This window comes from Eretmochelys imbricata, chromosome 3, assembly GCF_965152235.1.
Source record: "Eretmochelys imbricata isolate rEreImb1 chromosome 3, rEreImb1.hap1, whole genome shotgun sequence".
NCBI lineage: Eukaryota > Metazoa > Chordata > Testudines > Cheloniidae > Eretmochelys > Eretmochelys imbricata.
The window spans coordinates 84,126,953-84,153,386 of NC_135574.1; the positions used below are offsets into that span (position 1 = coordinate 84,126,953).

The 26,434-nt window shown below is 40.6% G+C and overlaps 1 protein-coding gene across 6 annotated transcripts in view; it reads left to right on the forward strand.

The window, feature by feature from the left end:
- Nucleotides 1–26,434, forward strand: part of FIG4 (FIG4 phosphoinositide 5-phosphatase) — a 161,983-nt gene that overhangs the window by 11,454 nt on the left and 124,095 nt on the right. For all 6 annotated transcript variants that reach the window (XR_013345611.1, XM_077812927.1, XM_077812931.1 and 3 more), the window contains exons 2-5: nt 12,345–12,443; nt 14,459–14,582; nt 19,482–19,638; nt 20,593–20,643. Coding sequence is in view for 5 of the 6 variants with exons in the window: in XM_077812927.1 (XP_077669053.1) it covers nt 12,345–12,443; nt 14,459–14,582; nt 19,482–19,638; nt 20,593–20,643 (431 nt within the window). In the remaining variant the exon portion in view is untranslated. The remainder of the gene's footprint in view (nt 1–12,344; nt 12,444–14,458; nt 14,583–19,481; nt 19,639–20,592; nt 20,644–26,434) is intronic.

The window sequence follows — 26,434 nt, forward strand, 5'->3', positions numbered from 1 at the left end:
GGGCTCCTCTGCGATCCATGAAATTCTTGTGTAACCCAGTAGTTGCTTAAACTCACACAGAGTCTAAGTTTTCAGCATAAAAGTTCCCTAGGTGCCTAAGTTTCTGCCTGAGGACATGTGCACTGCTGTCTCACTTTAGGTGTTCAGAACCCTATCTGCTGCCTAAGCCGCAGGGAAATCCACTTTATAACTTTTAGCATATTGGTTAAAGCACTTCTCTGGGATGTTGGTGACCCAGGTTCAGTTTCCTCCTCTGCCTGATGGGGAGAAAGGAGAGTCCCTAACGACTGGGCTATGGGATACTCTTAGGTGGGGCTCCCTCAATCTCTGTCTGAGGCTGTACCACTGTGGATAAATAATGAGTCACTGGGCCAGATATAGTGGGAGTGATTCTGTAGCCTAGTGGTTATAGCCCACCTAGGAGTGTGAGACCTAGGTTCAGTCTGCCTGCTCCAATGACTCCTTAATTATTTATCCACTGTGGAACAACTTTAACAGGAGAGATTGTAGGGAGCCCCACATCACACTCTCTCATAGCCCAGTGGTTAAAGCACTCTCCTGTGAGGGGGGTCACCCCTGTTCAAGTCCTTTCTCCCACTCAGGCAGAGAGGGGAATTGAACTTGAGTCTTACATATCAGGTGAGTGCTCTAATCACTGGGCTAAAATTTATAAAGTAGGCTCCTCTGCTGCCTCTCCCTCCCAAACTGTATCATATTGTGTGGAGTGAGGCAGGTGTCTAACTCCTTCTGTCAAAAACCGACTTGAACGCCTAAGCTGCTTGACTCTAGGAGAGGGGTGCCTGGGTGTGGATAGCAGAAATAGGTTCCTCCCTTTGGCCTGGATTTAGGCACCTATTGCTGTATGAGGGGCAAGAGGGAGGACACCCCTCTCTTCAGCATCTTCAATAGGCTGTCTTAGGTGGCTCTCCACCTAGCGTAGTAGTGTGATGTTTATGGACCTCATTCTGAAGTGCCTTTCTCTCCCCATTCTTTGTATAGGGAGCCTAGGCACCTAACTCAGGCTTTGTAGATCATAGTGTGTTCCTGTGATTTTTCTAAGAGCCTAAAAGTTAGGCGTTGCATTGCTCAGAATCACAGTACCTAAGTTCCTTTTTAGATTAGGGCTTTTCAGAACATGGCTAGCATATGGCACATTTAGTTCTTTCTCTTTTCCTCTTCTCAAGGGGAGATTGTGGGAGGTTTTTTAAATTTTAAATAAATAGTTTTTGCTGTGTGTTCATATTGGCAAAAGCAAGGTTGAAATGGACCTTGAACTTGGAGCTGAATGTGGTGAAGGGTGTGGTGGCTCTTATTTCCTGTGGGAGTTCATTCCAATCTTGGAGTGGTACCTGAATAGGTCTCCTGCATGCACAGAAACGGAAGAATTTTATATATAAGTGCAAAATATTTTATTAAAAGATTGTATGGAACTTTAAAAAGTACCTAAAATACAAGTTTGAACAATTAACTAGACACCTAATAGATAGGGGTTGTTGTGAAAGAGTGGGACTTCTTATGAATCACATCCAGGAGCAAAGCCTTGGAAGACACCCATCCCTTTAAGACTGCTGAGATTGGGGAGGCTGCTGAGTTTCTTGCCTCCTAATAATAGGTTCCTGATAAAAGGCTTGGCAGAATGTTTGGGTTTTTTTTATAATTTTGTTCGGTAATATTGATATTTTTAAGCTTTTTTTAAATCGATTTCAGCTTTCACAGTTGAGGGAAATTATGGGAGGGGGTCAGACAATAATCGAGGACCTTTGGTAAGGAGCCTCTGTGTCACAAAAGAGAGGAGCTTTCTTCTGGCTCACTCCAGAGGCCTCACTAAACTTGTGCGGATGGTCTGCCACTCTGTTGCTTCAATGAGGAGGGTCTTGTTCTGTCCCTCAGGTCATTTTCACTTTTTTGATCTTCCTTCCCTGTGCATAGCTACACTGTTTTCCTCTGCTCCTGTTTATAGCTTAGCCAAGCAGCAAAAATAGTGAAGTGTCATAATTCTCTGTTTCTCTTTAGCTCTATGTAAATAGCATCTGTGAAACTGATGAGTCTTATTAGTAGGCAATGTTGTTGTAGCCGTGTTAGTCCCAGCATATTAGACTAGGTGAGAGAGACAAGCTTTCGAGCTTATACAGAGCTCTTCTTCAGCTCTTTGCTGCTTGGGCAATCTGTGCAATAGTTGAGTATCTGTCTGCAGACTTGGGAAGACAGCACTGCATTAGTGCACATGTGAAAGGCTGTCTCCACAATTGTAAGAGCGAGAAACATACCCTTATTTTTAGATTAAAAAATGAGGTAGACCCCCACCAGTTGGCAGGGAAAGCTTTCTACTTACCACAGGTAAATAAGCAAGTCATGTCTTCCTTAAGATTCCATTAACGTGATTTGAATTGAATATTAATTATGATGCCATATGATGCAGAATCCAGATTTGGATTTTCATTGGGTTTTATTCCTGTAGTTTCTGGGCTGGTACATAGATTTAGATGGTTGGAGGGAAATATACACTGACCACCATTTACAAATCCTAATTTTTATTTAAAAAAAATACGTGAGGCTGAGATTTGAAACTTTGAAAAATGGTGGCTGTGTGTGAGCACTGTCTAGCTTTCACAAATATCATCTAACTGGTTAACCGATGGTGGGCTAGTTCAGGGCGTGGTGGTTCGTTTGCTCCCGTGGTGGGCTGGTTCGGGGCGGCAGGGGCTGGGGTCCTGCCAAGGCCGGGATCCCACCTGGTGCGGCCAGCCGCTGGGTTAACGGTTAATGTCCCATTAACAGTAAGCCTAATGCTTACCGGTTAACCTTCTACAGCCCTAATTTTAATAGAAAATCCTAATAGAGTAGATGCTTGTTTGTAGCAACATCTTGTAAGAGCAACTCTGGTTATGAGCTAAATTTTTCCTTGGATCACTTTCCCTACCATGAATTGTCCAGTTGGTAACAGCAACATAGCCGCTGCATAAGAGCAACATTTGTGATGTCACATCCTCCATTTACTTGCATCATTTTTTGTGGCAAAAACAGACAAAATGCCAGAAGTCTTTCACTGAAAGAAAAAGTACAGATTATCTGAGACTGTCAAACTCTGGGGACTACTCAAAACCAAGTTGCAGTCAAGTGGGAGTTGCACAAGTTGACTGTATGTGGAATGTGGAAGCTGAAGGATAAGCTTTTGGCTAAATATGAAGCTGGACAGTTAAACAGCTGCCATAAGAGTGGGCATGAGGGAAAAGCCTCTGATGTTGACGAGGCTCTCTTTATATGGTTCAAAGAGAAGAGAGTGCAGCGAGTACTGCATGCTGGACCTGCAGTCAAGGAAAAAGCCCTTCAGCTTGCTACTTCACTTGGATTGAATGATTTTAAGGCAAGTGATAGTCTGTTTACTAGATGGAAGAAATGCTTCAGTGTTGCTTACAAAAAAGAGCATGAGGAAAAACCATCGGTGGGCAAGCCAGCAGCTGAGCAGGAGCAGTGCAAAAAGCTTTCTCATATTCTTGAAAGGTTTTCCTCAGATGACATCTACAATGCTGACGAAACAGGATTTTATCTGAAAGGGTTCTGTGCTAGAGGATGTAGAAAAAAATGAAAAGCTAGAAGGAGGGAAAGCTTCAAAAGACAGGGTAAGCGTGCTCGTTCTGTGCCAACATGGATGGGAGTGACAAACGCCCGCTGTTCATGATCGGGAAGTGAAAAAGACCCAGATGCTTTCTGAAGGATTTCCGTAAACTTTCCCCCTCAATTATGTCAGTTCATCAAATGCCTGGATGACAGGTGAGATTTTCATCAACTGGCTAAAGAAGTGGGATTGTCAATTTTGTTTGCAGAGCGGTACAATGTGCTTCTTACTGGATAACGTCTCACACCCCACCCAGGAGTGGTTCTCACCAACATTCAGCTTGAATTCCTACCCTCTAACGCGACATCTTTAATGTAACCTATGGATCAAGATATGAGTAAGAACATGAAGGGACATTACCCATCAAAAACTGCAAACCAGATTATTATTTTTTGATGCGGACCCCAATGCGGATGTTCAGACAGTGATGAAAACTGTACATTTTCTAGATGGTGTTCACCTTGTTGCTGCAGCATGGCAAGATGTAAAGGCGACAACAATTTCCAGCTGTTTCAGCAAAGGCAAATTTGTTGTGCCAGTGGAAGGTGTGGAAGACAAGGATATTGAAGAGTTTGACCTCCAAATGATGTTCCACTTCCAGACAACATGGAAAAAGAGGATTTAGTATCTCCTGTGACTATGGATGAGGATTTGCTCAATTTGGAGGACTAGTTGATGAGGAATTAGTGAGCGTTGAAGCTGCTGCAAAGCTAGAGAAATGAGTGTGTGTTGATGAAACATAATCAAGAGAGTGAGGAGGATTTTGATGAAGTTCCACCTCCAAGAAACCCCGAGCTGTTGAAGGCTTTGAATATACTTTAGCATTTTTCACAGCTAGAGGGACGTGGTTACAGGTCTCTTGGGACATTGAATCCCATCTTCAAAACAAAATTGTGACTGAGAAGAAGCAGAGAAAATTAAGTGTTCTTTCACCTGGAATGAGTGAGTTTACCTTAATTTACAAGTTGATACACACTCTATAAATAGAATACACTTTGATGTGGAATAGTACTTTAATTGAGGTTATTATAGCATTATTATTAGTTTGCTTAGCAGACACTCTTATCCAGGGCAACTTACAGTGCACACAAAGTATTACAGTTTAGTGTGAGTACAAAAATTTTTTATAAGTAGGAGCAAGAGGTTGTGTGTGTTGTCATGGTGGCTGTTTGATCTTAAAACATAAAAACAAAACTTGATACTTCTATATGTTAACTCAATTAATACCGCTTTCTTGATACAATATGGTGGTAGACTACAAATGCAGAACAGAGCATATGTTTAAAATGTACAGTACATATGCTAATGTAATACTGTAGCAATAATAATAAACATACATCACATTATTACAGTTCTAAATTGTTAGTGTGTTCTGTAGCTAATTTGGGTATCAGAAAAAGCATGCTGCCTTTGGTCAGACAAGACTCCCCATAACAGCAACTGCTGCTTAGCAGCAACACAGCAAAAGGTCACCACTATGTTGTTACTAATGAGCATCCACCGTAGTCATAGGGCGTGTCAGAAATAGTTATATCACAGTAAGCTGGACTACATATGAACAAAAAGACAATCCTATTTCATTGAAAACCTTGGAGAATTACTTTGAAAAACCTACACAGGGTTCCTGCAGCTCTTTCTACATTCTTTCACCTTCAGAGCATTGAGGCGATTGCCTTGCAGAAAAGGTAGGACTTGTAGTACCTGTATAGGCAGAGGATTTTTGGAAAACACTGGCACTAACTCTGCAGATTCACGATCCACAGAGCAGAAAAAAAAAATCTCTGCACACTCTCTAGCTACCACTAGCAGTATGGCTGACTCATGCATTCTCAACTCTAAGTGTGCTTATGCAATCCTATCCTGTTTGAGAGAGGGGAGGGAGTTTAGTGCAAAAGATGGGAGGTTAATTTTGGCCTGGTCAGCATTAATTGTTGTGCAGACGTTCCTTTTATTTAAATAGTGTACTTTTTACAGGCCACGTTCTCAAAATTTCCATGGAGCTTCATCTGGAAGCAGCTTGTATAGAAGGGCTTCTTCAGGATCTTGGAAGCATGCACTGTAGCAGCTGAATTTCCGCTATGTTCAAATTTCTTATCTTTCTACTTATTTTCCTAATCCTTTGGTTCCCTTATGCCATGTAGCACAGGAGAGCAAAGGAATGGAATTTGGCCCAATTTATTTCTGTCAAGTAAATAAAATCTCTTCATATTTATAATGAAAATTGTGTTTTAAGTAATTGAAATTCTTCAGTGATGGTGTTCCAATCTTCTAGGTAATCTGTAGGTAAAATGTGTGGGTTTTTTAAATAATGGTTGTAAAAACACATTTAAAAGCAAGGAAATTGAAAGGTGACACTCGAAGTGTACCATTGAGACTTTTTTCCTCTACAGCATTATAAGTTAACTACTATTGCTTCTAGTTTCAGCAAGCCCATTATCAGCAATAACTATTTCACTGGGGAAACCTGGATCCTAATGACAGAAGTTTAAGGATGGCATCTCATTATATCTATTTCTTGATTATGAGTATATACAAGCTGTAAACTACATAGAAAACATGGTCCCTCAAGTCATTTGCACTCTAAATTACAGTACAGTTGAGATGCAATAAGCTCATAAAATTGCTAAGGTATTCTATTTTAATATCCCAAAACAGTATCACTGTTGCAAAGCTGTAGTATTAGTGCACATTACTATGTTAAGGTTTTTTAATAAGCACACACGAACTACATGATGATTCAATCTTTATTCTGAAAATTGTGCAGTTTATTTTTAGGTATGTTTCTTTAGAAGAATTTAAAATGCAAAATATTTACATATTTATGGTTTCTTGAAAGGATCGCTTCCTGAGCTGATAGGTCATATTCCATTCCATTCCACAGAGAAATTCTCCCTCCTGGGAGAGCATGCAGTGACCACTGGTGGCTGACCCTTTAGCTTCCTCAGGAGTGTTTTCACTGTGCAGTGTTGGTCCTGTGTAAATAACCCTGACTCTGACAGAATTTTTCTTACGTTGGATAGTCCCCCACCAGCTTTTGTGAAGACCGTACAATTGAGAAGAATCACCACCCTGGCCTATACTTTCTGTCTCATAGAACTCAGACGTTCTGCAGGATTAATGGAAGGGGAAGTATGCTGCTTAATTGCCGCTATACTTTATATCCAAATAAACCTGATTTGGCTCCCCTCCATGTGCAGTACCAAAAGGACAGTCGGTAATCCTATTTTAGCAGTGATTATCGTTATTCTGTTAAGACATTTATCACATGCTCTGAGCTTCGGTTTTCTGGTGTCAAATGCAATATATCACAGCAATCATAAAAATATTTTTTGGATGGAAACATTTTTTCCTGAACAATTTTGTTGTTGGCTTGGAGGAGGAAGGTGACCTGACTGCAGGTGACAGCTCCTGTTGTGCTGTCCTAAAGGTCAGTGTTCAGCATGTATGCAAGCAGAGAGATCTCCACAGTGTGCTAAAACGTTACTAGCCCTGAGCCTATGATCCCAAATCAGTTTTCTTACTAAGGTCTCTCAGCACGCAGCCCAGCATGTTCCCCAATCATTTGTTCAATTCAATAGAAAGTGTAATTAGCACATCGCTGTTTGTTACCTTCAGAGCTTGTGTGCTGGGACATATGCCATAGGCAGCTACAGATTTCCTATTGCCACAAAATTACAGACATTTTGCATAAGTACTTTAACTTTTTCTGCACACACAACTTTTGCTGTAACTTTTGAAGTTTTAAAAATTAGCAACATTATTACCCAAGCACCTTCAGTTCTTGGGGCTTAGTTGGGCTTTCTGAAACTGGTTATTTTAGAATTATGTACTGCCTTTCTTGGCATCAGAACCAGTACAATTGCTTGCAGAGTATGATTGGATTTAACAAAATCCTACAAGACAAATATGCCAAGGAGAAGCATGCATCTCTTTTTCGTTTTGCATCTATCTTTTTTTTTTTTAAACTGCATTAAGGATTATAGTCTGGAAGGTTTAATACAAAATTAATCTTCAGAATATCCAACTTCTGTCATGAGTAAGTCTCCCTAGTGGGGATCATAAGCCTTTCTTTCTTTGTACACCAATTTGATTTTAAAATCCCTGTCTTTTTATAACTTCAAAATGATCTATTTGCCATGGTTTATTGACTGGACAACAAATATATAAAGAGAGAAAACTTAATAACTACATGTATACAGGTTTCAGAGTGGTAGCTGTGTTAGTCTGTATCCGCAAAAAGAATGAGTATTACTTGTGGCACCTTAGAGACTAACAAATTTATTTGGGCATAAGCTTTCGTGGGCTAAAACCCACTTCATCGGATGCATGCAGTGGGAAATTCAGTAGGAAGATATATATACACAGTGAACATGAAAAAATGGGTGTTGCCATACCAACTCTAACGAGACCAGTTAAGGTAGGCTATTATCAGCAGGAGAAAAAAAAGCTTTTGTAGTGATAATCAGGATGGCCCATTTCAAACAGTTGACAAGAAGGTGTGAGTAACAGTGGGGGAAAAATTAGCATGGGGAAATAGTTTTTATTTTGTGTAATGACCCATCCACTCCCAGTCTTTATTCAAGCCTAATTTAATGGTGTTTAGTTTGCAAATTAATTCCAGTTCTGCAGTTTCTCTTTGGAGTCTGTTTTTGAAGCTTTTTTATTGAAGAATTGCAACTTTTAGGTCTGTAATTGAGTGACCAGGGAGCTTGAAGTGTTCTCCGACTGGTTTTCAAATGTTATAATTCTTGACGTCTGATTTGTGTCCATTTATTCTTTTGCACAGAGACTGTCTGGTTTGGCCAGTGTTCATGGCAGAGGGACATTGCTGGCATATATCACATTGGTAGATGTGCAGATGAATGAGCCTCTGATAGTGTGGCTGATGTAATTAGGCCCTATGATGGTGTCCCTTGAATAGATATGTGGACACAGTTGGCAATGGGCTTTGTTGCAAGGATAGGTTCCTGGGTTAGTGTTGTGTGGTGTATGGTTGCTGGTGAGTATTTGCTTTCAGGTTTGGGGGCTGTCTGTAAGTGAGGACTGGCCTGTCTCCCAAGATCTGTGGGAGTGAGGGATTGTCCTTCAGGATAGGTTGTAGATCCTTGATGATGCATTGGAGAGGTTTTTGGTGGGGGCTGAAGGTGATGGGTAGTGGCGTTCTGTTACTTTCTTTGTTGCGCCTGTCCTGGAGTAGGTGACTTCTGGGTATTCTTCTGGGTCTGTCAATCTGTTTCTTCACTTCAGCAGGTGGGTATTGTAGTTTTAAGAATGCTTGATTAGAGATCTTGTGGGTGTTTGTGTCTGTCTGAGGGATTGGAACAAATGCGGTTATATCTTAAAGCTTGGCTGTAGACAATGGAGCGTGTGGTGTGGTTTGGATGAAAGCTGGAGGCATGTAGGTAAGTATAGAGGTCAGTAGGTTTCGGAATAGGGTGGTGTTTGTGATCATTGCTTATTAGCACTGTAGTGTGCAGAAAGTGGATCTCTTGTGTGGACTGGTCCAGGCTGAAGTTGATGGTGGGGATGGAAATTGTTGAAATCATGGTGGAATTCCTAAGGGCGGCTTTTCCATGGGTCCAGATGATGAAGATGTCATCAATGTAGTGCAAGTAGAGTAGGGACGTTAGGGGATGAGAGCTGAGGAAGCGTTGTTCTAAGTCAGCCATAAAAATGTTGGCATACTGTGGCGTCATGCGGGTACCCATAGCAGTGCTGCTGACTGAAGTGAAGAAGTGAAGCGCCCCTCCCTGCCACGGGCCTGAGAACCTGCGCAGTGCTTATTAGGCTGCTAGATGGCTGTGCAGCTTAGAGGGAACTTAGATACCAACCTAATTTCATAGTGTGGACCAGGCCAGACCCCCAAAGATTTAGTGAGTTCCATGTGCTACCTTGGGTAAAACTTAACAAATTGAGATCATCACATCAATAGTTAGATCTCTAGCTCTGTGCAAAAACGAGCAAACAAAACCCTTAAAACTTGTTAAAAATGGCAGGTTTTTTCAGGGCTTATATCTCTGGAAACCCTGGCTCATGGGACTCATACTTTGGGTCACTAAATCTATCCTCCACCCTCCAGAGGCACACCACATTACTAAGAAATTGGACTAAGCATGTCCATTTTAGAGGACTTAAAAAGGTCAACCTTTTAAAATGTGGTGACATTACCCTAACTGCAGTGGCGCTGTCGTGCCACTGTAATCACCCATGATGTGCTAGACACTTCACAGCAAAGAAAGATATTATAGTTGCTTCAAAGAACTTACAATCTAAATTTTACAGGTGTGGGTGATACGGAATAGGGAGTTAAGGGGCATTGAGAATAAGAGTTGGAAGCATTAAGATCACATGGTTGGTCAGTCTAGGTAAGAGTGTGTCTTGGTGGTTCTGTGGTTTTTGTTGTGTGTGTTGTATATAAAAATTAGAGTAAAGATATAAGGTGACTAAAATTGATTTACTTGCAGTGTGGAAGTTGTGGAATTGAGTTTTCAAGGGAGATTTAAATGAGGAGTGTGTGTTATAGCTTGGTGGACCATTGTAATGCTAATTGTAAAGAACCATGTGCACGCATACTATGGCACAGTTCTGTAAGTGGAAACCCTTTTGCAGAGAACCATGCGATATACGTGTAATATCTAGGTACTAGGATACCAGCTGGAGTTTTTTGCGGGGAGTAGAGAATGCTGAATAGGGCTTTAAATTCTATTAATTTCAATTTAAATATTTTGTCTTAAATTTGTGCTTGTTTTTTCAAAAATGAGCTTTTTGTTCACCTTCACTTTTTAGCTCGTATGAATTCTGATACTCAGGCACTGTGTAAATCTTGTTGCTGATCCCCCTCACACATCTTAAATCCATGTGACCGTTCAAGTTAAGAGCAAGGCTGAGTACAGCCACATGTTTTCCTACTAGGCTGAGCATTATTAAAGGCTACACCCTGTTGTGTTTAGGACAGTACTGAGGGAAGGAATTAGCAAAACAAAAGCTTCCTACAGCAAGCCAGTCCTGTAATCTGCACTTACTGTTAATTACCCTAAATGTAGAAGATAATTCAATTTTAGTTTACTGTTTTGTCACGTAATGAGTACAGTGCAAATGTTCACTTTCTTTTCACATTTCGCTTAAGAGGTAGAAATACAAATAGCCTTGTTTTTAAAAATGCAGTTATTTCTTATCAGTACTGTTAAAATTAAATTCTTAATTATTTGTTTTTGGATTAAGATTTGAAATTTTGGTATATCTCTCACTTTGTAATGTTTAGATCCTGGCAAATAGTCGGGCATTTTTTAATGAGTCCCTATAATTTTTGAGCATAGTATGTAGAATGTTCTTAAATATAGATGTTTTTTTACCAGTGAAATCTATCCATCAGAATATTTGTGTTGCCTGACTGAAACTTCTCTTATATATTTTCACTTGATCCTCCCCAAGGAATCAGTGTTTCTAGTTTGATCTTGGATACGTAGTTGTCCATCTTTTACAATGATCTTCCCTCCAAGTCTGCCATCAGAATCAGATCTTAAAAATGCTCCTCATTATTTAAATTAGCTATCATCCGTGGTGAGTGTTCAGCATGTACCAATGATGTGAAGAAATTCTTCTTGTGGTAAAGACTGAATAATGTTTTAATCAATCTGTGGGCTGGGGTGAGAGGGTATAAACTGGAGTCATGTATTATCAGTACACTGTATAACTGCAATTGATATGAAAGGAAGTTTTTATGCAAAGGTGTAGTTTGGCCTTCAATAATTAACTTAAGGCACCCTACTCCTGCAAGGAGCTCCCCAGGGACAGATCCTTGCACTTGTGAAGTTCCTTGCAGGATCAAGGCCTAACCTCTCAGTAACTCTTATGTCCAGAGTCACTAAATTGAAAAAATGGATAACAAGATCAGACATCAGTATTATTGCCCTTTATTTCCTTCTCTCCATCTCCTTCAGTTTCTCTTTTTGCATTTTCCCCTTTCTCTGTCTCTATTTTGGTCTCTGAGTTTCTCTTGTCTTTCCTCTCTCTCCCGTCCTGCCTCCCTCTTGACACTCTGACCTCCATGTATATCAGTCAATCAGTTTAGGTTCTTATACCTTTCCTGTTATGATGGTGTTGGAGCTGGTGTTCTCTGTCTACAAGGAAGCAAAAATGCTTTAGATGTGGAAGACTACAGAGGGAAGTTGACTAGCATTCTAGTTAGTTTCTCTCATCACTTCTTCCACATTTAAAGTACTTCATGGAGAGACAGATACTGTTTCCATTAAGCTCTTTAAACTGGGAGGCTATTGGAAAAAACAACTGACTTCTTTAGGTCTGTTCACCAGCTTCATCTTGTAGCCTTGCCACTAAAGCATGTGAGCAGGCTGCTTGAAGACTTTTCAGAGAGTTCAGTGATGGCTAAGTGGGCAGGGGGGACTCTTTTCTGTAAATTGCATTTTCCTTTTCCACACAGCTGCCAGTTTTTCTTTCCCCAGATTTAAATTGGTTTTCTTCCCTCTGTGGTGTGAGGTGGAGAGTTGAGGGGCTTTTTAAGTGTCGGGGATTGATTAGAATCGTCATGAAACGCATACAAAATGTACCTGAAATGCTGATGGCTAAAACAATACCATTTACAAATGTATCTGATGTAATTAAGATAGAGCTAATCTACAGCTATATAATGCTATTGTTAATATGTTTATAGTTTTGCGGGGTTTTCTTTCTTGTACAATATATTCTTTTTTTTATTTTTAAAACCTAGCGGTATTTTCTTGTTGGGAGTAATCATGCAGAGACCAAGTATCGTGTTTTGAAAATTGATCGCACTGAACCAACAGATTTAGTTATAATTGATGATAAGGTAAGTTCAGAACAGCTGAAAAATGTACTCATTGAGTGTTTCATGATGCTATCAATTTCACATGTGTGATTTGTTTTCTACATAAATGGCAGCCAAACTTTTCTCTTAGTACAAATGCGTAACTCTGTTACATCATACTTCCATGACACTCAGTTTCTGTTAGCTGTGCAGTTTGTTAGCTATGATCTCCTAATGTCAAGTAATAGATGTGAGTTTTGTCTTACGTTCAGCTGTGTCATTCTGAAATGCAAAATGAACTCGCTTAACTACTGCTTACCTAAATGCTTGAAGTTGGTTTGAAATCACTTACACAGCTGAAGCAAGATGAGCAACAGACAACAAAGCTTGGTACTGTACAGAATAGAGTAAGACATGGTGCCTGCCCCAAGGATTTTATGGTGTAATGTCCAGCACGTCAAAGATTTACACACCTACTTAACTTCATAAACATGTGCAATTACTTCCTTACTTTTACTTCAGGGGGAATACTGATGTGTATAAAGTTATGGATATGCATATGTTTTTGGAGGATGAGGGCACGAGGCATCAATCCTGCAAAGAGATCTGCCTGCACTGGGTACTGCACCATTCCACTCAGTGGAATTCTAACAAATTCACAGTCCATTTTGGTCAATTTCATGGTCATAGGATTTTAAAAATCATAAATTTCATGATTTCAGATATTTAAATTTGAAATTTCATGGTGTTGTAATGGTAGGGATCCTGACCCAAAAAGAAGTTGAGGGGTGGGAGGGAGGATTGCAAGTTTATTGTTGTGGGAGGTTGTGTTACTCCTACCTCCTACTTCTGTGCTCCTGCTGGTGGTGACACGGCCTTCAAAGTTGAGCGACCTGAAAGCGGTGGCTACTGGCCGGGAGCCCAGCTCTGAAGGCAGAGCCACCACCACCACCAGCAGCAAAGAAGTAAGGATGGCATGGTGTGGTATTGCTACCCTTACTTCTGCACTGTTGCCTTCAGAGCTGGGCCCTTGGTCCGCAGTTGTCACTCTCCAGCTGCCCAGTTCTGAAGGCAGCAGTGCAGAAGTAAGAGTGACATGCTATGATATTGCCACCCTTACTTCTGTGCTGCTGCTGGTAGGGCGCTACCTTCAGAGCTAGGCACCTGGCCAACAGCAGCCACTCTCCGTCCACCAACTCTGAAGGCAGCGCAGAAGTAAGGGTGGCAATACTAAAATAACCCAATAACGACCATCCCCAGCAACTCCCTTTTGGGTCAAGGCCCCCAGTTTGAGAAATGCTGGTCTCCCCCATTAAATTTGTATAGTATAGGGTAAAAACACAAAAGATGAGATTTCATGTCAGGAGACCAGATTTCACGGTCTGTGACACGTTTTTCATGGCCCTGAATTTGGCAGGGCCCTAGACAAGTGTCCACATAGACCCTAGTTCTACAAAATAATTTGTTTAAGAAGACAATTACTGAAAACTGTTAAAGTACAGAAAATACAAGGCGACCACATGGTTGGATGTATTGCAGGGCAGAAGGATTTTTCTCCATTCCAATGAAAAAAAGTCCTAGCACTTCAATAAATGGAGATTAATGCCGATAGATTTTGTTAGAAATGAGGAGACAAATTAGGATAAGAAAATTATTAAATTATCAGATACATTTTTAGTCTTATTCAAATAAATTAAATAATTGTAACTTAATAACAAATATACTTTTTATTAAATGAGCAATTTTTCTTTTAAAGGAAATTTAAAAAATAATTTTAAACAATCACTGTGGTGGACTAGGTACTGGCTATCTTATAGACTGTTTGATCTTGGACTCAAGCTTGACAGTGGAGATCAGGTCCCAAAAATACAATTTTGCTTTGTAATCTTGACCACATATGTTATGAAATTGAGAGCCAATAAACAATGGAAGCCATGATGTTCTCTTTAGTCACTTTTCAGAACAGAACTGTGCAATTAAATAAACTCCACTATTCTGTGATGTAAAGTAACAATGATAACCAAAAGAGTAAGTTCAATATGCATTTCTATTTTCAGCATGTGTACACACAACAAGAGGTGAGGGAACTTCTTGGCCGCCTAGATCTGGGAAATAGAACAAAGATTGGACAGAAGGGCTCCTCTGGGTTATCTCGAGCGGTCTCTGCTTTCGGTGTTGTAGGTAATCCCCTTGTTTCTTTGATGGTATTTTTTTTAGGAAAGTATAACTCGGAGCACAAGTGGTAATTGCAGTACTTTTCACCAGTCAGGATATTATCCACTCTACACAGAGATCATGTAGCAAAGTAACAAAGTACACTTTTTTGCACTTTTTACAGTGACTTTATAGGTGTTGCTTGTATCACACTTACACAGTCATGAGCAGTCAGTGGGAGAGCTGGATTTAAAATGTCAAGTCCATATGTCATTTGATCTCAACAGCATTCCAACCAGGAATGAATCAGCATTTAAGCAGCACTGGAATTTGGTCCTTACTTTAGTCTGCCGGAGCCTGAATCTTGATTTCACGGTATGCTGCTAGTCTCATCTCTCCACCCTGGCCTGCCTCCCTCCCCTTGCCCAAAAGCATCTGAGTTCACTTTCCAATATTTTATTAGAAGATGTCCTAAATGAATATTAGAAAGTGTGCTGCAACAGTCCACCAGGTTTGAAGGTGATTAATTTGCATCAATATGCTCCTCAACATCTGAATTCAAGGCTGCAGAGAAAGTAGAGATTATGACTACTTTGAAGACCACTGTAAAGAAAGATTGAGACATGGCATAGCACTGCATTGCTGCAAGAGGATCATTTACTGAGGTTTCATTACATTTGTCTGTCTTGTTTGCTTTAATATCCCCATATTAATAGGAAATGCCAAGTTAAACTGGAAAATTCGGAACTCTCCTTTGTTTAGAAGTTATGAGCAGTGTTCATTCTTTGTAAGAGGAATGAGAGCAGAATCACAGAAGCGTAGGACTGGAAGGGACTTCGGGAGGTCACCTAGTCCAGTCCCCTGCACTCATGGCAGGACTAAATATTATTGAGACCATCTCTGACAGGTGTTTGTCTAACCTGCTCTTAAAATCTCCAAGGATGGAGATTCCACAACCTCCAAAAGCAAATTATTCCGGTGCTTAACTACCCTGACAGTTGGACATTATGAAAAACTTCCCAACCTAAACCTTACTACAATTTAAGCCCATTGCTTCTTGTCCTATCCTGAGAGGTTAACAAGAACAGTTTACCTTCCTCCTCCTTGTAATAACCCTATTTCCTCATGTTAAGTATCCTCACACCTTCATGTCAACTGTCCAAAATGGGCCATCTTGATGATCACTTCAAAAGTTTTTTCCCCCTTCTGATAATAGCTCCTCTTAATTCATTAGCCTCTTACAGTTGGTATGGGTACTTCCACCTTTTCATGTTCTCTGTATGTATAAATATCTTATTACTATATGTTCCATTCTATGCATCCAATGAAGTGGGCTGTAGCCCACTAAAGCTTATGCGCAAATAAATTTGTTAGTCTCTAAGGTGCCACAAGTACTCCTGTTCCTTTATGTACTAACTGTCATGTTCCCTGTCGGTCTTCTTTTCTCCAGACAGAATTCTGGTAATGATCTCAGTAAATACCTTGCTGATGCCCCAAAATTCAGGAATCTATTGGACCATTTATATTATCCAAGTGTGATGTGATAGTCCATTCAGTTGGACAGTGACCTTGTTTACTCAGAATTCTGCAACATGCCTTGGTTATTCATATAAATACACATTTTTCATCATAGGAAAGTTGGAATTGCCATAGCTAGTCAGGCTAGTGGTTCATTTAGTCTGGTATATTGTTTCCAGATGCTTTTGAAGAATAACACACACACATTCTTCCAATCCATGCACAGATGTTACTTATCTCATCCCTTAAAGCATAAGGTTTATATTTATTATTTTTATAGTACTTATTTCTCACTTCAGGCCATTGATTTTCTCTCTTTTTAAATTGTAAGTTTTGTGAAAATGGTAACTGTAAAAATTTAGTTCATGCATAAAAATGCAACTTGTTTGGCAGATTGTATAACAGAGAATTTAAAAAAAAAAATCAAAGGCTAACTTCTGATTTACATAAGGGTGAGGAGGTTTTTTTGAAAACTAGTGAGTGTGTGCTCTGAACATATTTAGGTATTCAAGTCTCTGAAACAGGTTTACCGAACAGCAGGAAGGTTCAGTGTTCTGGAGGAATTCTAAGTAATTTCTCTCAGATTTCTGAAGATGCCATAATAGTATACTTTAAAAAAATAAAGCTGTTTGATAAAGCATATCAGACATTTAAGATGTATATTTGATGTGATATTTTTGTTGAGCAAAAATTGAATGAAAGCCATATCCTAGCCTCTCACCGATCCACATAAGTGACACCTTTCCATGACCTTTCGCTCTTAGTGGAACCACATAGGAGTTCTTCACCTGGCTCCTGGAAAGCGGTGTGGAGTACCTTTCCAAATTCCAGCTTCTGGGAAAGAGAATTTATTGACCCTACCTAATTTTCTATAACCCCCTCTTGCGGTTGGGACTGGGACAGGCAATATCCAGGAAGCTGGGAAGGAGAGAGGCTCTATTTACCACTGCTTATGGCTTATTCTAGGAGAATAACACTCTGATGCTCAAATGAGAAAATATGATTTTAGTCCATTCTCCAATCACTTTGCAAAGCAGGTAGAGCATGTGGATGCCAATCAGTACCCATGTTTAGGGGTAGGCCAAGTTCTAGTTTACTATTTAAAAAAAAAATTGCAGAAACCCTTTATGTCAGTGTAACCTATCATTTAAATCAGCTTCTGTACCAGATGACTGGAGGATAACTAATGTGATGCCAATTCTTAAAAAAGGCTCCAGAGGTGATCCTGGCAATTACAGGCCGGTAAGCCCAACTTCGGTCCCAGGCAAATTGTAATTATAGTAAAGGACAGAATTGTCAGACACGCATTTGAACACGATTTGTTGGGGAACAGTAAAGGGAAATCATGCCTCACCAATTGAATAGAATTCTTTGGGGGGGATCAACACACATGTGGACAAAAGTGATCGCGTAGATATAGTGTACTTGGACTTTCAGAAAGCCTTTGACAAGGTCCCTCACCAAAGGCTCTTAAGCCAAGTAAGCAGTCATGGGATAAGAAGGAAGGCCCTCTCATGCATCAGTAACTGGTTAAAAGATAGGAAACAGAGGGTAGGAATGGTCAGTTTTCAGAATGGAGAGAGGGAAATAGCGGTGTCCCCCATGGATCTATACTGGGACCAGGACAACATTGTTCAACATATTCATAAATGATCTGGAAAAAGGGATAAACAACAAAGTGGCAAAGTTTGCAGGTGATACAAAATTACTCAAGATAAGTTCAAGGCAAACTGAGAAGAGTTTCAAAGGGATCTCTCAAAACTGGCTGACTGGGCAACAAAATGGCAGATGAAATTCAATGTTGATAAATGCAAACTAATGTACATTGGAAAACATAATCCCAACTATACCTACAAAATGATGGGGTCTGAATTAGCTGTTACTACTCAAAGAGAATTTGGAGTTATGGTGGATAGTTCTCTGAAAACATCCACTCAGTGTGCAGCAGAAGTCAAAAAAGCTAAGATGATGTTAGGAACCATTAGGAAAGAGAGATTAGACAGTAAATATCATAATGCCGCTATATAAATCCATGGTACTCCTCCAACTTGAAAACTGTGTGCAGTTCTGGTCACCTCATCTCAAAAAATATATATTTTAAAAGGGGAAAAGGTACAGAGAAGGGCAACAAAAATGATTAAGGGTAGGAACAGCTTCTGTATGAGGAGAGATTAAAAAGATTAGGACTTTTCATCTTGGAAAAGAGACGACTAAAGAGAAATATTATAGAGATCTATAAAATCATGAATTATATGTAGAAAGAGAATTTACAGGTGTTATTTACCCCTTCACATAACAAGAACCAGGGGTCACCCAATGAAATTAATAGGCATTGGGTTTAAAACAAACAAAAGGAATTACTTCTTCACAGAACACATTGTCAACCTGTGGAACTCCTTGCCAGTGGCTGTTTGTAAAGTCCAAAGCTGAAACTGGGTTCAAAAAAGAATTAGATCAATTCATGGATTGTAGGTCCATCAATGGCTATTAGCCAAGATGGTCAGGGATGCAACCTCCCTCCTGCCCTGCTCCGTGTGTCCCTAGTCTGACTGCCTGTTGCTGGGACTGGATGATGGGATTGATTAATTAGTGTGTTCTTTTCGTTCCCTTTGAAACAAATGTCTTGACCACTGTCAGAAGACAGGATACTGGTCTGAGCTGGTATGGCCATTCTTATGTAGGGACCTGACTAGAAGGCCAGAAATTGGATCTCTGATCAAAAACTAGGTAGGTGACAATAATACAAAAAATAGTTTGCTGAATCCCTCACTCCAGTACTTACAGAATACCAGAAGAACTTCAGCTGCCATTTAGCAATCAGAATCCAGTAGCCTAGTGTAGATGCCTCAGAAGATGTTTCTTACAGTGTTAGGTCGGGGTCCTTTTCCTGTGGAGGTCAGAGCACTTTTTTCAAAGGTGGGCTAATATGGTAGAAGTGGGAGGAAATGTGGAGGCAAGGATGGTTGTAGTTGGCCCCTCTGCCCCTTTATTATTGCTGATGCAGCTTCTTTTCTGGGCTATCTTTTTGCTGCTGCTCAACTGCAGCAGCGAGGAGAGAGCCCTAGGGGGTTCCCTCTCAGAAGTCAGTCAGCAGGGATCAGGGCTTATTCCTGATACCAAGAAGTAGGGTCCGGGCCTCCCAGATCCCCTTCATTCTCCCCACCCTCAAGCAATTGACTCTTTTGGGGCTGAAGCTGATTTGGATGCTCACTTTTTTAACGGAGTGAGAGTTGGATAAATGTGAGTCCTGCTGTGCTTGAAAAAAGAGCTTTCAAATGTTTATAAAAATTTAATATTGTGCAAAGTACTGAAATAGTAGCTGATATTGTCCTTCTAAACGTTGTATCTGACTAAATCAACTCATGACAAATGGGTTCTTATTTCTTGTGTTTCTTCAATTTTGAACAGGTTTTGTTAGATTTTTAGAAGGCTACTACATTGTGTTAATAACAAAAAGGAGAAAGATGGCAGATATTGGAGGGCATGCAATATACAAAATAGAAGATACAAATATGATCTACATTCCAAATGACTCTGTACGAGTCACTCATCCTGATGAAGCAAGGTAAATGGTGGTGGTAGACTGTGCTTTTACATAGCTTTTTTAAGCACTGAGGAAATATTGCAAACTAAGGTTCATAGACTCCTATTAATTATATATGCCAGAGGGGAGCCGTTTGTTGAACATTGAGCTTGTTTCTCCAGTACTTTATACTAGCTTTATGCTGAAGTGCCATTGGCTTAAATGGAGACAGACTGGTGTAATCAAATGGACAATCATGATGCAAGTTCAACTGAGTCTACCCAGAGGGGAAATGCAGCTGTGTCATGCTCCTTCGTAGCTTCTGCCAACATCTCTAGGTTATTTATATGTCAGAGCTACAACTAAAGAAGTGTGTGTGGCGTGGATGATTGTCAGAAACCATCCACTCCATGTTAGTTCATTTGGGAGCATGTCAACGCTAATGCTATTACATGCTGCTTAATATACTAGTTGTCTGAGTAGCATTAGGTCCCCTGTGATCCCCATGTAAACCTCACTGGAAAGGGTCACTTGCACTCAATCTTCTCCCCACCCATGCCACCTTTTTGATGAAGTGGCACAATGCCATCAAAACCAGCTGGAGTGTTGGTGTTTAAGGATGCAGGGCAGGTGCAGACTTGAGGCAGGGAGCATTATGCACTTATCAAGGTTCAGTGAAACTGGCTTCTCATAAACTGAGCTTGTTTTCTGGTGAGTACTCCCATCCCATGATTTTTCATGCAGGAAGGAATGTGGCCCTCTGAGATTAGTAATCATGAATAATTGATAAAATTGAATGATTGATAAAATACTGCAAAATTCAGAATTGTAGTAATAAAGACAGGGAACATCTGATGACAATGAGTAGACTTTTGCATATCTTGATCAGGGTGTTCCTCAAACTGATTATTCAGTGTCTCACTTTACACATGTTGAAGAGAAGTTGCTGTTTCAGAATAATTTCCCCCCCCCCCTTGTCTGTGTTATTCTATTTAGATATCTACGAATATTTCAAAATGTGGACCTGTCTAGCAATTTTTATTTTAGGTAAGTGTTTAACAATAGTTATTGATTATTATCTCAATTTTTAGGAAATATCTTAAAATCTTGGCTTTAATTTTGTCAGTAGCTTAGCACAGTTTTGTATAGTCGGATTTCAAGTTTTACCTGGAAGTGTCTTGAAATTGATAATGTTAAAGGTGATTAACGGAATGATTTGGTTTAAAACTCTTCATTGTTTGATTGTTTAAATGCACAAATGATTTTTCTTTTCAAATTTAGTTTTGTTTTATGGTGACAGCCTTAAAGACCAAAGCGCTCTCTTTAGCCACAGAAAAGGAACAATATGGTCTGCAAAAGCTTTCCACGCTGACATACTAATATCCCACAACTCTTCCATGACTTTGTTTGCATCCAATACAGACTGATAGGCAGACTTTTCTCTTCCCCTTATATAGTAAAACATATGGCAACAAATGAAGAGCCAAGGATTTTCATGCTTTCCAGAGAGAGGGCAGAATTCTTTTCCTCTCACCATCATCTTCACAAGAATCAGATGAGAGGGGAGACTCCTATTCAGTTTTTACTTTTCATAGTATTTTTCGTTCTTAATCTTGTTTTTCAGAAATAAAGCTTTTTTTCAGTTTAGGAGCAAAGAAAAGAGAGGTACCATGCGGAGAGGTACTACAGGCCTTGTATCTGGGGGTGTCTGGTTCTTATTAGATCATTCCATATACCCCTTCATTTGACCCACATTTAATGCTACTTCATTTTGCTGTGTTTAGTCCTAGCTGCTCCTAGATATGAGAGAAATTCTGGAGTAGCAGAAAAGCAGGGAAGAGATAATTGTACAGTCAGCCAGCTGTTTGAGGACTAGAGAAGGGTGTTGCAGAAAACAAAGCAAAGAGGGTGTGTGTATATGATGAGATCTCAGGAGTACAACCTGTAACTGTGGGACTGCTGTGCCCCCTTAATTCTCCAGCCTGGGTTGTCTCTCACAATGCTTTGTCAGTGACAAGCAACAAACCCCTGCAGGCACTGTTATCACTCAGAGGCACACCCAGCTAAGTTGCATGAATACTCTCATGAACTATACACAGGGAAACACCAGCAGATCTCCCAGTCCCCCAGCCTGGCACCCCATAGGTATACCATCTTGCACAGCTTAAGACCTTCTCTTGAACAGTGCAAACTTATTAATTAGTTCACCACCTCATGAAAGGAAAGTGGACATGCACCAATCTTTGTAACCCGAGCAGATTCCCCAAGCAGTTCAGACAAATTCACTAGTTAAGATAAAACATTAAAATAAGTTTGACTACAGAAAGATAGATTTGAAGTGATTATAAGTGGTAAGAATAAAAGATCAAAGATAGTTACCAAAGAAAATAAAAAGTTAGCACGCAGTCTAAATCGTAAATCTTATTACACTAAGCAATATTTGGATCAAACAGTTTTTCTCACCCCACTGGGTGCTGCAGGGAGGTTACAGTCCTTGATACACACACTTTCCCTTTAAGCCTGGGACCAGTCCCCTCAGTTCAAGTCTGTCTTCCCAGCATTCTTCTTGTAATCATCATAGGTGGGGGAAGAGAAAGGTAAAAGAATGATGCCACTGTCCCTTATTTTATACCGTCAGTCCATGTGCCTGCAAAATACTAGCCCAGATATTTCCTGGTGGGCATTGCTGAGTCAGAGTTGAGCAATGCCCAGTGTGCGATGCTTGCACAACTCTCTTACAGAATTGCAAATCCCTTGTTTACAAGTCCCTGCTGGTCAATGGCTGGTGGTGATCCTTCAACACCCGCCCAGGTGTTGGTCTCCTCCTTTGTTGTTGTCACTGGAGAACCAGCTGTGGGCGACTCCCAAACTCTCAACATATTTCAATAACCATACAGCAAAATCTCATAACTTCATACTCTCATTTTGACGGAACAATGGGTTTCAGCAGATCATGACCTTTCCTATGATATCTTACATGGCATGCTTTGTATGAAATATCACAACCATCTATGAATGATGAGTATGGGGGTTACAGATTGCTGCTTTGAGGTACAGTGTCAGTGTGTATTTTACATCCTCCCGTCATTTTAAAAAGATTTACGTTAGTTTTTCAGAGCTGAGTTTTTATAAAGGAGAAATATGCCACAGGTTCATGTAATGTGTTTCACAACATGACATGGGAAAGGTTGTTCACAATGTAAAAAACCAAAAAGCTCTTCTTTTTGACAGTTATGTTCACAATTGCATTATTTGCCAACCCCCACCCTGAAATGCACTCCTCCCTCAATATTTTAATTAATGTCTGAAGGTTATTAGTGTCAGACCATTTTCTTGGTCTCATCCTTTTGTAGCAAAATTGTTCTAGCTGAAAATAGCTATTCTGGTATTGTTACCCTAATCCAAAGCAAAGTGCTGATGGTTCAGAGCAGTGGTTCTCACCCGTGGGCCACTTGCGGCCCAATCAGCACACAGCTGCAGCACATAGCTGCAGCCCACGTGACATCCTTAGGGCCATACAGGTAGTATATATATTGTGTGGATGTGACTCAGTTAACACAGAGAGAGCTGCAGATGTGGCCCACAATGGTAAATAGGTTGAGAACCACTGGTTCAGAATCACTGCAACACATTAGTTTTCTGTGTGTACTGGTAAACTTTGTTGAGAATCTTGACCAGAATGCCTCAGTCATTAGAAAGCTAGCTGCTGTAAGGAGAAAATTGGTATAACTTCAATTCCAACGCACAAGGAGCTGAAGGCAAAGTGGAAGAACACTCCAGGTAGAACGTGTAGAAGAATATCACTAAAATTGCCTATAAAAAGGCAAAAAGGGAGGTTTGCAGCTATAAGCGCTATCAGGCTGTGCTTTTTGGTGGGGGAAAGCAGATACATACGCGAGAGCTGGTTAGCAACACCAACTTCTTGAAATCAGTATGCCAAAGATTAAAACAAAAGTGTATGTTGTAATTCATTCTTTAGTTGTAATTAATTAATAACTAAAACTCACTGGCAGACCTCGGATCCTAAAACCTCCAGTGTCATCTAAAACAGGTAGCGTAGGTTTTTGTTTCAATCCCACTGGTTGTATTTCTACTTTAGAAGTATTTGCAACTTGGTTTGAAGTCCCTCTCAAAAAGGGAAATCTAGTGGCTTAAAAAATTGCTTTGTTCTCCTTAAAATAGGACTATAATTAAATATGGAATGCTTTCACTTTAAACATCAGATATGGGTCCTGTGACTTTTTAGCATTGTGGGACTGAAAGCTTTTTGCTAATTTCTCAGCAATCACCATCTTGAACTTGGTTGGTAGAACTTATTTCCTACATTTGCTTTTGAAGTGTTAGCTTTGTTTTATCTTTAGGAACATAGGAATTGCCATACCTAATCGGAGCAGTAGTCCATCTAATTCAGTCTCATGTTTCCAGCAAAAAGAAAAGGAGTACTTGTGGCACCTTAGAGACTAACAGATTTATTTGAGCATAAGCTTTTGTGAGCTACAGCAAGAAGGTGTGAGTAACAGTAGGGGGGAAAATTAGCATGGGGAAATTATTTTTTTATTTTGTGTAATGACCCATCCAATCCCAGCCTTTACTCAGGCAAACTATTTCCCCATGCTAATTTTCCCCCCTACTGTTACTCACACCTTCTTGTCAATTGTTTGAAATGAGCTACCCTGATTACCACTACAAAAGTGATTTTTCCTCCTGCTGATAGTAGCCCACTTTAATTGAATTGTCTCATTACCTTTGGTAAGGCAACCCCCATCTTTTCATGTACTCTGTATATATATATTCCTACTGTATTTTTCACTCCATGCATCTGATGAAGTGGGTTTTAGCCCACAAAAGCTTATGCCCAAATAAATTTTAGTCTCTAAGGCAGTGGTTTCCAAACTGTTTTGATTGCGCACCCCTATCAGTAAAAAAATTTTTGAGCATGCACCCCCAATATATGTATATTTATTTATGTATAAATTATATACATGTACTACTGTACTAATATATTGTGTAAATTATAAAACATACACAAAAAATAGAAATTAAAAAATGATGAGATAAAGATGAAATAATATTTTAAAATTTTATTTTATTTATTAAAGGTACAAAAAACCTTTTTGCTCTCACTAAAAAAAATTGCTCTCACTAAAAATATAAATGTGATTGAATATGCTTTATTATTTTTGAAAATCTTGGTTTAACACTTTGTGATACAGCGGGTGCTCAGGGTGGGGTGCGGGGTCTGGAAGGAAGTTAGGGTGTGGGAGAGTGCTCAGGGTGGGGGTGCGGGGTCTGGGAAGGAGTTAGGGTGTGGGAGGGTGCTCAGGGCTGGGGTGCGGGAGGAGGCTCAGGGCTGGGGCAAGCAGGAGGTGCAGAGCATTTACCTGGAGCAGCTCCTGTTGGGTGCAGGGGGTGTGCAGGTGGCTCTGCACAGTGCAGCTCCACCCCCATGGCCATGATTCTAGGAGCTGCTCCCCCCGGCAGGCAGGGCCACCTGGAACACAGGGGCTTTAGGGGTTTCAGGGCCCCGGGCTAAGGGGGCCCCGGGGCCCTGGCCTGCAGCTCTAAAGCCCCTTTCGGAATGCAGCCCTGAGAGCACGGGCTGGAGGACTCAGGAGGAGCAGGGGCAGCTGCGCAGCCAGCGGCTGGAGAGAAATGGTGCTTTCCCCTTCAAAGCTCCGCTTCTCTCCGGGCGGCTTTGAAGGGGAAAGTGCCGCTTCTTTCCAGCCGCTGGCTGCGCGGCTGCCCCTGCTCCTCCATGGGCCGGAGGACTCAGGGCTGCCACCCCTCCCTTTTTTTCCCCTGGCGGTGCTCCTCCTGCCATACCCCCCAATCAGTCGTCTTGCGCGCACCCCACTTTGGAGACCACTGCTCTAAGGTGCCATAAGTACTCCTCGTTGTTTAAACAATTGAGAATAGTGATGCAAAATGTACCTATCCTTAACAATCACTTATGAAGGGATTAACCAAGAAACTCAGTACAAATTACAAAGTGATATGATTATTGATGAAAAACTTGCAAATATCATCTTTTCCCTTCTCCTTTTACACTGGCTTCTCTTAATGATAAATATGTGCTACCAAGAGAACCCAGGAAAAAATTATCTTCCCAAACTAGACTGAATTACTGTATGCTTGAGATATTGCTCAATTCACACAGAGGGTCGGTTGGTCTGGACTTATATACGGGCTCTTCCCCACTCCCCTTGTAGTCTCCCCTCTTCCTTGGATGTTCCTAAATAGCTGTTGATGTTCTCCCAGCACCACTGGAGGCCATTTTTATCTGCAGTCCTCACTCCCTTTATTTTTTAGGTTCCAATCTGTTAGATATCAGCGGGCCTTGGTAACTTTCTGCTGGTCTTAGTGCTGCAAACTGAAAATTGGCTTACATTGGGACTGTTTGTGAAAGTGCACCTGGTGTCCCTCCAAAGAGTGCTACTGGTATTTTAAAGTTGCAGTGTGAAGACCAGCAGAAGGTTCCACGCTAGGTTCCTAAGAAGTAGAAGGGAAAGGAAAGCAGATCTCCAGGTGCAAGAGTAACTAAAAGAGGAACAAGGAGTGCTGTCCATTTAAAATGGATATTAGTTAAATAGATCAGTCAGGCTCCTTTTTTCATTCTCTACCCTATATTTCCTTTTTCTGTTTATATCTATTTTTTCCTCTCTGCTCTTCCGCCATAGAGGAAGTAGGGAGAGAAGCAAAGGACAATTCATACACTCCTGCTTCTGTGGCACAACTTTCCCTTCCACCCATCCATGTGCTGTGTGCCAGGACTTGGGGCAAGTGGTTGATCCACAGACTATATTGCTGAACGTATATTATGACTGTCCACTGTATTTTC